This window comes from Ictidomys tridecemlineatus, chromosome 1, assembly GCF_052094955.1.
Source record: "Ictidomys tridecemlineatus isolate mIctTri1 chromosome 1, mIctTri1.hap1, whole genome shotgun sequence".
NCBI lineage: Eukaryota > Metazoa > Chordata > Mammalia > Rodentia > Sciuridae > Ictidomys > Ictidomys tridecemlineatus.
The window spans coordinates 136,096,965-136,110,681 of NC_135477.1; the positions used below are offsets into that span (position 1 = coordinate 136,096,965).

At 41.2% G+C, this 13,717-nt stretch overlaps 1 protein-coding gene and 1 long non-coding RNA gene across 7 annotated transcripts in view; one reads left to right on the forward strand and one right to left on the reverse strand.

The window, feature by feature from the left end:
* The first annotated feature begins 556 nt into the window (after nucleotides 1–556).
* The window catches only part of Znf608 (zinc finger protein 608), a 107,177-nt gene continuing 94,016 nt past the window's right edge, over nucleotides 557–13,717 (forward strand). For 3 of the 6 annotated variants that reach the window (XM_021730243.3, XM_078048240.1, XM_078048248.1), the window contains exons 1-2: nucleotides 557–835; nucleotides 4,198–5,301. In XM_021730243.3, the coding sequence (XP_021585918.2) occupies nucleotides 4,384–5,301 (918 nt within the window). In that variant the 5' untranslated portion in view covers nucleotides 557–835; nucleotides 4,198–4,383. Of the gene's footprint in view, nucleotides 836–2,293; nucleotides 2,811–2,987; nucleotides 3,185–4,197; nucleotides 5,302–13,717 lie in introns of those variants that run through there. The other 3 variants (XM_021730246.3, XM_021730245.3, XM_021730249.3) reach the window with 3 other exon arrangements.
* Nucleotides 945–2,925, reverse strand: LOC144377363 (uncharacterized). Its single transcript, XR_013438307.1, has 2 exons — nucleotides 2,766–2,925; nucleotides 945–1,888 (listed from the first exon to the last, which is right to left on the reverse strand). It is a non-coding gene; the product is annotated as an uncharacterized LOC144377363 (long non-coding RNA).

Below are 13,717 nucleotides of genomic sequence, written 5' to 3' on the forward strand. Positions count from 1 at the left end.
TCTTGGGAGTTCGGCTGCCGAGTCCTTGGAACAAGGAAGGGAAGCCAGCAAAACGCTCGAAGTCATTTCCACACAGCCAGCCTCCCTGTTCTCGCTACGCGCTAGTGGCTCATTTGGCTTCCCTCAGCCACCGAGCGATCACATACATTATTTCCCCCAAGATAACACAATCAAACTTGTATTTACCGACATCCTCTTTTCGCAGCCTGTTTGAGATTTGTTTTAATAAATAAGTGTTTTATGTGAATGATGTAGTAATTGAAACGGGTGCTCCATTTTTTTTTCCCCTTCTTACTGCGGGAGGTTTCTCAACCCCAATCTGGTTGGAAAATAAAACGCTTTGTCTCCACAACTACCCCCCACCGCACCCCCACCCGGGCTCAGTGTGTGTTTTATACGTGTGTATATCTCAACCCCCTACAGTAGCCAAGAGAAAGCAGCTAGCCAATGAGAGAGCCCAGTTTCATAAAAGCTGCTCTCTGATTGGCCCGATGCGAAAGGGCATTGGGAACAAAGAAAAGTCCCTTTCAGGTATAGAGGCTGAGAGCTCCTTTTGCTCCACTCCCCCTGTGTGTGTGTTGTGTTTCGGTCCTGATTTCAGTTATTGCAGAACAAGCTTGTGTGTGTGCACCAGGGGGATTTTTGTGTTTTTTTTGTTTTAATTTTATTTTTTTGTTTTTATAAAAAATACACAGGACGGTCTGTGATATTTGATGGTCCATCTTCTTTAATAAAAAATTTGTTGAAGAGATTATAATTTCCAAAATAAAGCGGCTGCAACCAAACACATTCAATGCAGTTAGAAGGAAAAGGTCAACTCGATCCCATACAGACCGTAAGTACGGTTGCGTGGTGTGTCTCTATATAGCACTTAGCGGGGACTTCATGCAGGGGAATGTGCGAGTTTTATGCATTGAAATGAGGAACTAGTTACAGGATTTGGCTTTTGCATTTAGAACAACCCAAGAAGGGTGAATTTTATTCAGTGGAGGGTAAAGCATTTGTAACTTCTTCACACAAATTAAGCTTGACTGGGCACTTGGGGTAACTTAGAGTAAATTACCTTTTGGGCTCTAACCCAAAGGAGAATAAAAGTGACACAGTTACATATCCTGGTCCGTAGTGTCAATTCTCTAGCGCACCTTACCTTCTTCCTCTCCTTTCCTAGCTGGGCAGATCCCCTCCCAAACAGAGCCATTAAAATGGGGGCAAGGGCAGAACAAGCCGATTTTTGTCTCCTGTCACATTCTAGAGCCCAATAATTTAATATTAAGGGGACATTCATCCATTACATATAATGGTTATAACTACCATTTTCCACCGTCAAAAAAAAGCAACCAGTAAAGACACCATTAAGAGAAAAAGAAGGGAAAAAAAAGCCCCACCCAACCCAAACAAACCCACAAATAGTAACAATGGTGTGTTTTTTAAGGACCCAGTTTGAAAGCTAGAAAAATGTTTTTTTTTCTTTGTGTAATACATGAAGGGGTCCCTAAAATCCTAATAGTTCGGAGGTGCTCTCCCCCTCCCCCAGGCGTCCGCGTCTCTGGCCCCTTGGGAAAGCCGACAAATTGGAGATAAGTTGAGGAAAGGTTTATAAGGTGTTTCTTTAAAACATCTGCTTTGCTCTTGTGCTCATTACATTTCACTCCTTCCGAACTTCCGAGATCCTAGATCTGAGAAATGTTTCACATTCATAACTTGTAGCTTCGCCCACTGCGGGTGGGGGCGGGGGCGACGGTGGGGGGAGTGTGTGCAGGGGGAGGCGAGAGACCTTCAGCTTTTTTTTAAAGACCAGATCAGTATTTTCTTGATACGCTTGTCACCATTTTTGTTCTCACGACAACCAATTGAGCCCTTGATCCTCACGTGATGTGAAAGGCTTGCACTGTAACAAAATCGCTCCTTTTAGATGGTTGGTTGTTGCTAACTCGCCCATCCCCCCTCTCCCGGCCCCGACATTTCCAGCAAAGCGACTCTCCACTTCCAATCCATCAACAATTCATTACTGCTTTTAGCTTCCAAACGCCAGCTAATTAAAAATACTAAGCCAAGCTCCGAGGCCATCTGACTAAACACAGGAGGGGGTGGGCGAGAGGTGGAGGAGGAGAGAAAAAAATAAATAGAAGGGAGACGCACCGTTTGCTGCGTGTGTAAGGGGAAAAACTGTCTTGAAAAAGGTCGTCTTATTTTTTTTTAACTTTAATTATCGAATTACCACATGACTGATGGACTTGAGCGACAGAGGATTTTAACTCCCCCCTCCCCCCCCCAGGGCTATACTAAGGAACCCGGTTCCTTTTTCTTAAAACAACATAAAACAGGAAAACATCACATCCTTTAGGTTTCGAAGTCTGAGCCCATTTTAAACGCCGTTATTTCCCCCACTCGGCTGCCCCCCGCCCCGAGCGAATGCTGTTATAACTGGTTTATCAGCTCACTGAATCGTCTGCTCCCTCCTCCTCCACACCTTTCTTCTTCTCCTCTGGCTCAGCTTCTCATCCCACCCTTTCTTCCTCCTTCTCCTCCTCCTCCTCCCTCCATTCTTCTTCCCCCTCCTTGTCTCTTAAGTTAGTTGGAGAAATCAAATCTGTCAGGACGGGCGGAAAAATGCCACTTCCCGACTAACAGGCGGAATCCAGCCCAGATTTTCAGTCCTTTCTTCTTATTCTTTCTTCCCTTTCACTAATTTATCCCGATGTTAGCACATTCTGTCTTGTTACTAGCGGACGCCTGTAGGTTTGCTACATGGGATCATTACTTACTGATCACGGTGACTCTGAAGTCTGGAACTGAAGGCGGAATGAGAAGTTGGGAAAACTTTTTTCTCTAAGCTCTCTCTCTCTCTCTCTCTTCTCTCTTTTAAACCCTATTATTCTCGATGCTTGTTAAGAGGGAAAAAAACCTTTGGTGCTTCTGTTGTGAATGTGAAACATTATCTTCCAGCTGTACAGTGACACATTTTTTTAAGGAGAAAAGGACTCCTGATCCGTTTGCCAAAAGAGGGGGGTGGGGAGGTGGAATAATGTTATCGAGTGATTATTCTGGCTGAGATGTGTTATTTGGTTTCTTCCTTCTTGATCATTTGGTGTTTAAGTAAAATGAGGCACAGGCTTGTTTGCCGAGTGGAGTGGGAAATGCATTTTGATTTGCTGGCCTAATTAAAAATGATAAAGGATTAAAGGTAAGCAATCTCTCTCTCTGTCTCTCTCTCTTTCTCTCTCTCTGTGTGTATGTATATTTATTTATTTTTTTCCTTGACAATCAACTGTTAAAAAGGGGCTGATCCCTTTAAAAACCGTTTTAACTGCTCTTTGTCAAACACACACTCATTTGCGGTCATTGAGGCCACCTTGGCGCAGATCACTTAAAGTGTATGTCTTAATCAGTTTCCCTGTACAGTCAGTAGCACCATATTTAACAGACTGAGCAATTCTGTGACCTAGGGATATAGTAGAATTGTTTAGATGGATTTTTTTTTCTCAAGGCAAATATTTAACCTTTTATATAACACTGTCTTTATATAGAGAAATGCTCTTGAAGACATGTGTGTATTTAAAAAAAATGTATAAGCTGTTGGGGAAGAGAGGATAGGAGAGAGGTATGCATGTGTGTGGGGGGATTATTGGTTGTTTTTTTTTCTGTTCCTTACTGGGAACAAATACCAGATTGCCCAGACAATTTGTAAAAAGAAGTGCTAAAATTAGAAATAAGGAAAAATTAGCAACATCATTCTGAAAATTAGTCTTCAGAAAACTTCCAGGGTCTGGTCTTTTAAATTGCAAGAGCTAGGACACGTTTAGGGCTGTTTAATGCTGTGTTCCTCTTGTCTGAGTGTTCAAGCTGTATTTCAGGGGCTGAGATATCACATGTGCCAGACAAAATTCTAAACTTAAAAGAAACCCACAAAAACCTTTCTGCACTTGAATCAGATCCTTAAGATATTTTAATGCTTTTTAAAAAAGTGATTATCCTTGTGTTGTTGATAAAGGGATTTTAGTAAGATGCTTACTGTCATGGGTTTGTTTTTTGGGTCTGATTATTTTCCTTTAAACCTGATATTGGACTGTGGAGACAATACATGAGGCACCTTACTCTCTATCCTTCCCTGTACCCCTTACTGACTCCCCAGTATTAATCTTTTCTTATTCTGGTAACACCCAGACAAGAAATATTCGACTTTTCCCCCCTTCACAGGAAAAGGTGGACCTGGACTGAAGGGTGTAAAAATCCCTGGACACATTCGTGGGGCAGGATAAAGAAGAGGAAGATTGGAAGATTTTTTTTTTTCTTTAAGAGAAAGCCCAGCGGAGCTAAACGAATGTCCCCTCATCTCCAAAGGAAAGTTCATCGGATTTTTATTCTAGAGAGCTCATCTTCAGGATGTCAGTGAACATTTCTACTGCAGGAAAAGGTGTGGATCCAAATACAGTTGATACTTATGACAGTGGCGATGATTGGGAAATCGGGGTTGGAAATTTAATAATTGATTTGGACGCTGATTTGGAGAAGGACAGACAGAAATTTGAGATGAATAATTCCACCAACACCACTAGCAGCAGCAGCTCTAAGGATTGTGGAGGTCCGGCCTCCAGTGGGGCCAGTGCTACAGCAGCCTTAGCTGATGGCCTAAAATTTGCTTCTGTTCAGCCCTCTGCTCCCCAGGGGAATTCACACAAAGAGACCAGCAAATCAAAAGTGAAAAGGAGTAAAACTTCTAAGGATGCTAATAAATCTCTGCCTTCTGCTGCCTTGTATGGGATTCCCGAGATCAGCAGCACTGGCAAGAGGCAGGAAGTCCAAGGGCGCCCTGGAGAGGCAACTGGCATGAATTCAGCGCTGGGTCAAAGTGTGAGCAGCGGCGGCGGCGGCGGCGGCAGCGGCAACCCAAACAGCAATAGTACCAGCACCAGCACCTCCGCTGCCACCGCGGGGGCAGGCTCCTGTGGGAAAAGCAAAGAGGAGAAGCCAGGTAAAAGCCAGAGCAGCCGAGGCGCCAAGCGGGATAAGGATGCGGGGAAATCCAGGAAGGACAAGCACGACCTCCTGCAGGGCCACCAGAATGGCAGTGGCGGCCAGGCCCCTTCCGGGGGGCACCTCTATGGCTTTGGGGCCAAGAGCAATGGAGGTGGCGCGAGCCCCTTCCACTGCGGGGGCACTGGGAGTGGCAGCGTCGCGGCTGCAGGGGAAGTTAGCAAAAGTGCTCCGGATTCAGGGCTCATGGGAAACTCTATGTTGGTAAAGAAGGAAGAGGAGGAGGAGGAGAGCCACAGGCGAATCAAGAAACTGAAAACTGAGAAGGTAGGATAAAGTCGCCTTCCTAGATGTCCCACTCTCTTCTATGTGCATTTGTGTGGGTGTGTGGGGGTGTGCCTCTGTGTGCCTTACACTTCTTCGTGCTTTCGTTCTTTGTGAGATTTCTCTGAGATACGTCCTTGACATTAAAATTTGATATGGGGGCGCTTTCCCGGGTGCCGTGTTTGACTCGTGCTGCTGTTGCTTTTGCTGCTTCTGCTTTGGGCCCCCAGGTGGGAGGGTCTGAGTGTTCTAAGTACCTTCTGCCCTGCACGTGGGCTCCTGGCTAGTCAGCAAGTTGTGGTGTGCTTTTATTTGAAAACCTGCTTACGCGCCCGCTTGCCTCTTGTCCTGGTTTCTCCCCAAAGGAGAACAGTGTTCTGTTCAGTTTACATGCCCCTATTATTGCTGGTAATGTGTCCTTAGGTGCAGGGTTCAAGTTTCCTCTGTGGAGACCAATGTTCAGGATTCCATTTAACACTCCCCCCTCAGCCCATTCATTGTTACTTTCTCCAAAATAGTTCAGTCAAAGGATATCCTTGGATGGTTTCCTGTTATTGGTTCTGAATTAAACTCCAGGCTTGGGGTGTTGGGTCATTGGTTTCATAAATGTGCAGCAAAACTAAGATGATTTTTGATGGCTGCTAGGATGATAACCCTTCCTTGTTCCCTCACCAAGTTTTTAGCTAGAGATTTGTGTTATCACTTGGGTGCCAGCTTCACAGGGGAGCTGTAAAGCTGTAAGAAGAGTAAAATAGACTTGGTGGACTAATGTTCCTGAACTGTGAAGACATAGCCAAAGGGGTAGACCACAGGAATGAGGCTGAATACTAGATTGTGTGTTGCACTTGAACAATGCTGATTTAGACCATTTGGGTCCTTTCCCCCATCTTTGTTATTGTTTTAAATTCTGCAGTTTAACACTGCCTTGGGAAAACTGCCCCCAATGTTTTGCTGCTTAGAAATGGAGGCCTGTGTCTTGCTGGTCTGGGATGTGATTGTTGTGCATTGAGTAATGTCTGCTGTGTCCACCAGGCAGGTTAGGAGCTAATTGGGGTGTAAGTGATCTTTCTGTAAAATTAACCTTTAGATTAATTCTACAGGTTGTGCCTTGCAGAAGCAGCATTTCTATCATGTGGCTCATGGTGTGGTTGTTTGGAAATATGCTTATTAAATGATTTGATTTTTGCTCTTTGCTGATCCGAATTTTATTTTTTTTTTTTTTTTTTTTTTTTTTTTTTTTAAAGAGAGAGTGAGAGAGGGGGACAGAGAGAGAGAGAGAGAATTTTAACATTTATTTATTTTTTTTCTTAGTTCTTGGCGGACACAACATCTTTGTTGGTATGTGGTGCTGCTGAGGATCGAACCCGGGCCGCACGCATGCTAGGCGAGCGCGCTACCGCTTGAGCCACATCCCCAGCCCCTGATCCGAATTTTAAGTGGTACATATCTTTGGGACGCTGTTTCTATGTACAGTTATTATTCATGGTTCTCTATTTAAACCTTTTTATTTTTGTTTTTGTGCATTCAAGATTCAAAAAGGACTTTAGAAATAAAGTTTTGATTTTAGAAGTTGACAGAGGTATATTAAGTGTAGCTAAAAATGCCAAACTTGGAAAGGACCACTGAACGCTTTTTAAAATTCTTATCCTTTTGGTTAGACAGCATTCTACATTGATGAATTTAAATCAGCCTTTAAAAATCCCAGGTTTTGGTTCTTATGTTTAAATGTGTGCAGTTTCACATAATTTCTACTAAAAGGCGTTTTGAAATGTTCTTATTACTTAGTACAGTAGGGCATTTACTTTTGTTGCCAATAGTCTTCAAATTGCAGTTCTAATCTGCTTTAACTATCTAGATGAATTGCCCTAATCCAGTGCTCACAATGGCTGTGGTTAAGGAGTCAGAGGCATTTGATTGGATTCACTGGCTGCCTGGAATGTGGGAGGTACTGCCCTTTTGCATTCCCCTTAGCCTTTTAATCTTCCAGCCAAATGTTCACATTCAACAATTTTGTTTAGCTGGCAATCGGAACATTTCAGGATCTCAAAGGCTGCTGTCATGGCAACTGAGATTAGAGCTTGGTGTCGGTTCTCCAGTTTTTGTGTTCTTTTCACTTTCCAGTCACAGAGGAAACTGGATGAAGAATGGAAGAATTAAATTATTCATATACACGCAACCCATCTTCAGTCAGAGCAGTATAAATGTGATCATATGAATTACGTAAATGAAGAGCAAACAAGTCATGGCGGGGCTGGAATGGGGAAGGGGAGAGAGCACATGGTGCTTAGATTCATTCCTGGCCCTAAGAGGGAAGGAAGCTACTCTGCCAACCTTAGCCACTGAAGTTGGCACAAAGGTCCTCTTGGGACGATTTGGAAGTGCTTGGATCTTGCAGTGTTGGCCTTTCTAGGCAAGCTGGGGTGTTGGCTCAGGATCTCAGAATTCATTCCTTAAGCCTTTCCTTCCCACCCCATCCCACTCCACCCCAGAAGGACTTAAGAATGCTTTCATCCTTGGCACACAAAGATGGCACTCCCTGGCATGAATGCCACCCAGGGAAGTAACTCTAATTTCACTAACTAGTGGTTATGGCAAATTAGGCTTCAATTTAGAAAATACTTCCTAATGATATGAAGATACCTATTTAGGAAATAAAGATTGAGTAGGACAAGCTTCACCTGACAAATGTTTCAACTCTGAGGCATCTTTGAGGAAGGTTTTATTTTATTTTAGGTGGTGCTGGGGATTGAACCCAGGGCCTCCTGCATGCCAGGCAAGCGCTCTTCTTTACTGAACCATTATCCCTAGCCCTTAAGGAAGAGTATTTAAAAAAAAAAAATACAGTGTTTTAATTTCAGCCTTGCTTGATTATCTGAGTTTGTGAAAAGCCAGATCCTTAAAAGTGAAGATGATTAATTTTCAGCAATCAGATGTATCTCACGAGGGGCTACATGTGAAAACCAAAGGGGAGTGTAGGTGTGTGCACATTTGCCCACCCCGCCTTGGAAGGTTCACGGGAGATTCATAAGACTTGCTGTCACTGGTTAATTTTCACAGCATGCTTAAATGTCTATTTTTTGGTGTGTTTATTCTGTTTCTTCACTATACAAAGTCATGTAAAACATGATAAATTGGACCTTATGAAACCTAATTAAAGCAGTGAGTGTTCTACTCCTTTATGTGGAAACCACAAGCATGTTGTAAAAGTCGCCACTCCCTTAATACGTGAACAAAATCAAAACATGCCATAATTCTAAGATGTTGGAGCTATATTTCTATAGCCCATTTCGTGGTTAAGCCACCAGTGACATGTCTGAATAAGTAGATTTGATGGGTTGGCTTTTGGATGTTAAAACCTGCCTCTCCACCTCCCCCCTCCTTTCTTTTGATGCATAATAGTCTTGTGTTGAAGCCCTTCTTTATGTGTCCTCCTTAACGGTCTTATAGTTTTGACTTATCAGAGAGGGAGGCATTCGTCTGGGATAAATAAACAGTTCTATGGAGTATTGTATGTGGGTTTATTTGATCGCTAGATAATTTGAAGATTCTTCAAAGCAGCTGATACTTAAATGGAAATGAAAAACACAGAGGTCACATAGTTGTGTCTTAGGGTCCTATTCAATATATATTCCCCAAAGAGAATTATTTCTGTAATATCATATTGCTTTCATTAAGATGGTCCTTGTCATCCTAAAGGTGATATCTATAAATGGACCTGCCTATAAAAGATATCATTCATTTTATTTTATTCTCTTGCAGAGCCTTTTTACACCTCACTAGGGAATTCTGGCACATTTTCTAAGTGAGTGTGAGCAATTTAAGAACATATTTTGATTAATGAGTTTTGTGGATGATTTTTTTCCCCCAGATATAGTGCCCCTTATGAATTCTGCTTAGAGAGTGCAGATTATCTATGGTGAAATAAAGGGCAGGAAGGTCACTTGCTATAATTAAAGAACAAAGTCCATTGTTGTTGGACAGCAAACTGTTTTGAAAGCTACATAAGGGATTTAGCTGTTAGAAATGTTGGTAACTAAGGGTGGCTCCCAGTCAGCATTAATCCAGCTCCTTACTTTTCTATAGGCTTCCCTGGAAGGTGACAGGGCTTTTTGAGGTGGGTGCAGATGGGCTACCCTTTCCCCAAGGAGCATTTCTGTGAGAACCCATGAGGGTAGCTTGGAGCACTTTTGTGATCAGGTTCATCCCTGAATCCTGAGTTTAGTATTTTCTGGAGAGATTAAGAAATATGCACAACTGTTTAAGATCGAGCTAAAGAAGATAATAGTTAGCAACTTTTAATAACTTTACAAATAGTCTTTAAAACAAAAAGTGTGTGTGGGGGGATTGATTGTCCAAATGTCATGAGGTTAAGAATGCTCTTTAAGTGAAATTGCTTGGCTGCAAGATGGTTTTAATTAGAGTGTTATAAAGACTTATTTTTCCTAAGCAGCATTTTATAGTTAGTAAATGAAATGTATGCCGAAAGTGCTAAGCAGAAATCTCCCTAACCACAGAGGTGTTCAATAACCAGATTCAAACAACATGGAAAGTACCATCTGTTCTTCGTTTTCAGCATGAAAAACAGGGATTGGATGGCTGAGATTTGCTCCAATTTTGATGGTGTCTGTGTGTGTGTTTTTTTAATTTAAAAAAAGTTCACCTGGTACTTCATAGAAACTTGAAATTGCAGTAATATGAGCAACACTGTGAAAACACATGTTCCTACATTTATTTTAACCAGTTCCACTTTTATTTAAAAGATTTCCAGAAGCTCTGCCATTGACCACTTTATAATGGTTATTTGGTTCCTGCAGGCACTCACAATGGGGGTGGGGGTCAGTTCTTCAAAGATCTGACTATTTAGTTAGTACCTGAATTATTCTGTCAATTTTCCTCCTGGAGGTGGGGGGTGCTCTCACAGGCTAACCTTGGTCAACATTTATGGTTAATCTAATTGAGTGTGATAGTGCTTAGGATTGGTGTTTACTATATATAGACCATGCTCTTGTTCAGAGATGTAGTCTAGCATTGTCGATAATGAGCAAAATACTTTTTTAAGGATAACTTTCTAATTCGTGACTTTTAGGCACTAAGATTCTTGGTTCTGGGTTTAGTAAGAGCCCTGGGTAAAACATTATCCGGCCTTTGTTTGAGGTCTTTTATTGAAGCTAATGACTGGGCTTGTGCCTCCCTGAGATAAATGACATTATCTCTGAGTGGGCTGACAGGAAACAGACATGTTAATGGTGAAGCTGCGGGGAGGATCTGCTCCGGTTCTGACAAAAGAGTGGAGAAGGGACCCCTGGTTGTGGTCATTAACACATAATGCATTCTTGCTCTTCCTAAGAGGCCCTTGATAATTGGAAAGCTATTTTAGCCACAAGCACTTAAATCATAAATCTACTACTCCTAGTTCCTTTGCATTCTTAAAAGTAGCAAAGTAATGTGTTTTTGTTAACAAGTGTGTGATCTGGTTTTTTAGCATGGTAGCAGTTGTAGGCTGCCTGGTCATGACATTTAGAAGAGCTGCAGGTTGAACTCTTCTTATCAGATGGGCCCACTCTTTGTCTCTCAAAACTGCTGTGCCATCCCTCTAGTTTAATAAGGGGGAAAAGTGGCTCCAAAGCTTAAGAAAAGTCATTTTTATACTTGAAGATGTCTCGTGGGAGGGGGATGAATTTTTTTTTTTTCAAAGCTGGGAAACTGATTTTGCTCAGTGATTTGAATGTGATGAAACCTGCCTTTTGAAGTGTGTGTTTTAAAAAAGTCATGCTTATAATTGAGTTTCAATGCAGTTTAAACTCCGCTTCTTGAACGAAGATAATTGCCATGTTGAACACACTCTAGAGGTGTAGAAGAGGTGGAAGGATTGTGTTATTCTATTCTTTAATATTAAGCACTGGAAGTTTTTCATAGTAATTACTGTAGCACAACATAGTTTTGATTGCCAGCACTCTGAACTTGCCAGCGATCTGAACATCAAGGGATTCGCTTGAATACTAAACAGTTTATTCCTTACTTGTATAGCATTGTTGTATAATGTGGAAGGGAAGCCAGAACTAAAGATATACTGGTTTATCCTTTATAGCAACATCACAGTGGAAATAATCCTTCTTCCTTAAGGTTGTTCTCAACAAATGATCATAGTACCTGCCTAAGATGATAGAAGAAAAGGTGAAAATCCTTGCCTCAGTAATGACTTAGATTGTTCTTACAGATTAGTACAGGAATCATATTGGTGCCCTGAAACTGATATTTCATAGGTGTATATAAATGTAGTTGCATATGTAGATTGGATTGAGAATATTAGGTGGTATGGACTTTATTCTTTAAAAAAAGATCATCATTGATTTTATGTTCCACTCTGCTACATGTCCAGTTCTCCCTTACAGCCAAAGTTTCACTAGTGGCTTCTTTCTTTCTGTTACAAGGCTTTAATTGAAACTGGTTTTGACAACATGAACAAAACCATTGCACCTAAATGAAAGGATGTTGAACTATTCACAGTTTATTGACCTGGCATTTGGATTGTTTTGGGGGGAGGGGATATTCAAGATGGTCAGATTCTTAGTTCTTAAAACCAAATGCTGCATATTTGCTAAATTTTGTTTAGAAACACCTTTGGGACTATAGTAGAAGAGATTGTGGATTTTGCCTGAAGATCTGAAATGATCACAAAGCAAATACAAATACTTATATTTTGATAGGTCTGTGGACCTTGAACCATGGAAATCTCATCTGATATTTAGAAGGTTTTCTTTTCTTATCCCAGTGCAGCTAAATGAAAAATTTAAAGTATATATTATAGTTGTAATAGAGAACTTAGAACAAGTGGGTTTGAAATGGTGAACAAATACTGTGCTATTGCTGATCTTTCAAAGCAACCCCGCCTCCACCCTCAGTTTGATTATTATTCATTGTGATGAATCCAGCTCAACCACTGAGGTTTCTGCCTCCTGGGAAACCTCATTGTCAGCTAGCACCTTAAGAAAAATGTGCCTACAGGGACATTTAGGTATATTCCAATAATGCCATATGAATGCAGCTTTTACAGTTTTAGAGTAAATAAAAACACATTGATTATATTTTGTGTTGTACATAATGATTTTAGAAAGCAGATATTTAGGTTGTGGAATTGGCTTATTATGTTAACCAGAGAGCAGATGGCATGGTGCCACAGACGTATAATTTTACTTAAAGGGACTTTTAAGGTTTTGATGTGTTTTCTTTTCCTCTTATTTCCCTGATGGCTTCTTTTTATTGAAGGGTAACTTAAGGAGACCTGGTAGCAATTTTACTGCTTTCCCCTGACAGTTTGAAATAATAGCTTGGTCTTTGGTTGCACTGATCTTCTACCAGTCAGCTTGATTCTGGTTTTTGTCATGTGGCAGTGAATTAAAAAAAAAAAAGTGTTTGTAGTATGTTTTAAGAAATGGACTCTTTTATATGCTTCAATTAGCAACAGACGACAAAGTTCCAGTTGGTCACACTTTCATAAACTCCTGGAAGTCACTGTTCGTCCTTTTGATTAAAGAAAACTCCTGGTTTGATTTCTTAGGAAAGCACATCTGGCCCTCTGGCTGCTTTCAGTACCTTTCTGTCCTTTGCATTAGTCACTGAAGGTTCAAAGGTCACGTCTGAGTTGTTCCTAGTTAGGGTAGCAAGCTTTCCCCACGTAGGAGGGCTGTACTTTTGGTTAGTACACTCGACACACGTTTGGATTTAGTTGGCGTAAAAGTACCATTCATTTCTGTGCCTATATTTTAGTTTAACCCATTCTTCACTTAAAATATCATGAGAGTGAGCTGGAAAACATCTCCACCCCCCCACCCCCCAAATGCACATAGCCAGACCAGATTACTTTTGGATTTCCTGTCATATCCTTGGCTGATTTTATGGATGGCTCATGTTAAAAACAACAATAATGTTTGAATTGGAAGGACTGAAACCTTGGGTTTTCAATCTTCATAGAGAACTGTTTATTTGTGTGTGGTTCACCACAGTACATGGATAATGCTATCAAATCTGCGCTTTATTATAGGCTTATGACTGTCCCAGCAGCGCTTAGTGCTCCTGCACTTCAGTTCTTCCTCAATTCTTTTGTGATGGAAATGAATCAGAACTGAATCCTTTGCAACAAAGGAGAAAATAGGCACAACAAATAGAAACTGCCCCCAGAGCCAGTTCAAAAGTAAGCAGTGTCTTATTAAGAAAATAATTATTATTTTTTTTTAAAGTGGAATACACAGAAAAAGAGTTCATTTTTAACTTGGGTGAAGATAGATGGAAGATGAGCCAAACCCTTTGACAAATGGATCCTGCTCCTACAACTAGACTTTATCCCGTCTTATTTTTTGACATCTTGAATAAGGGATTGAAAGGGATTCATTTTCCCAGATCTTTAAGCTGTTCTGAAGGT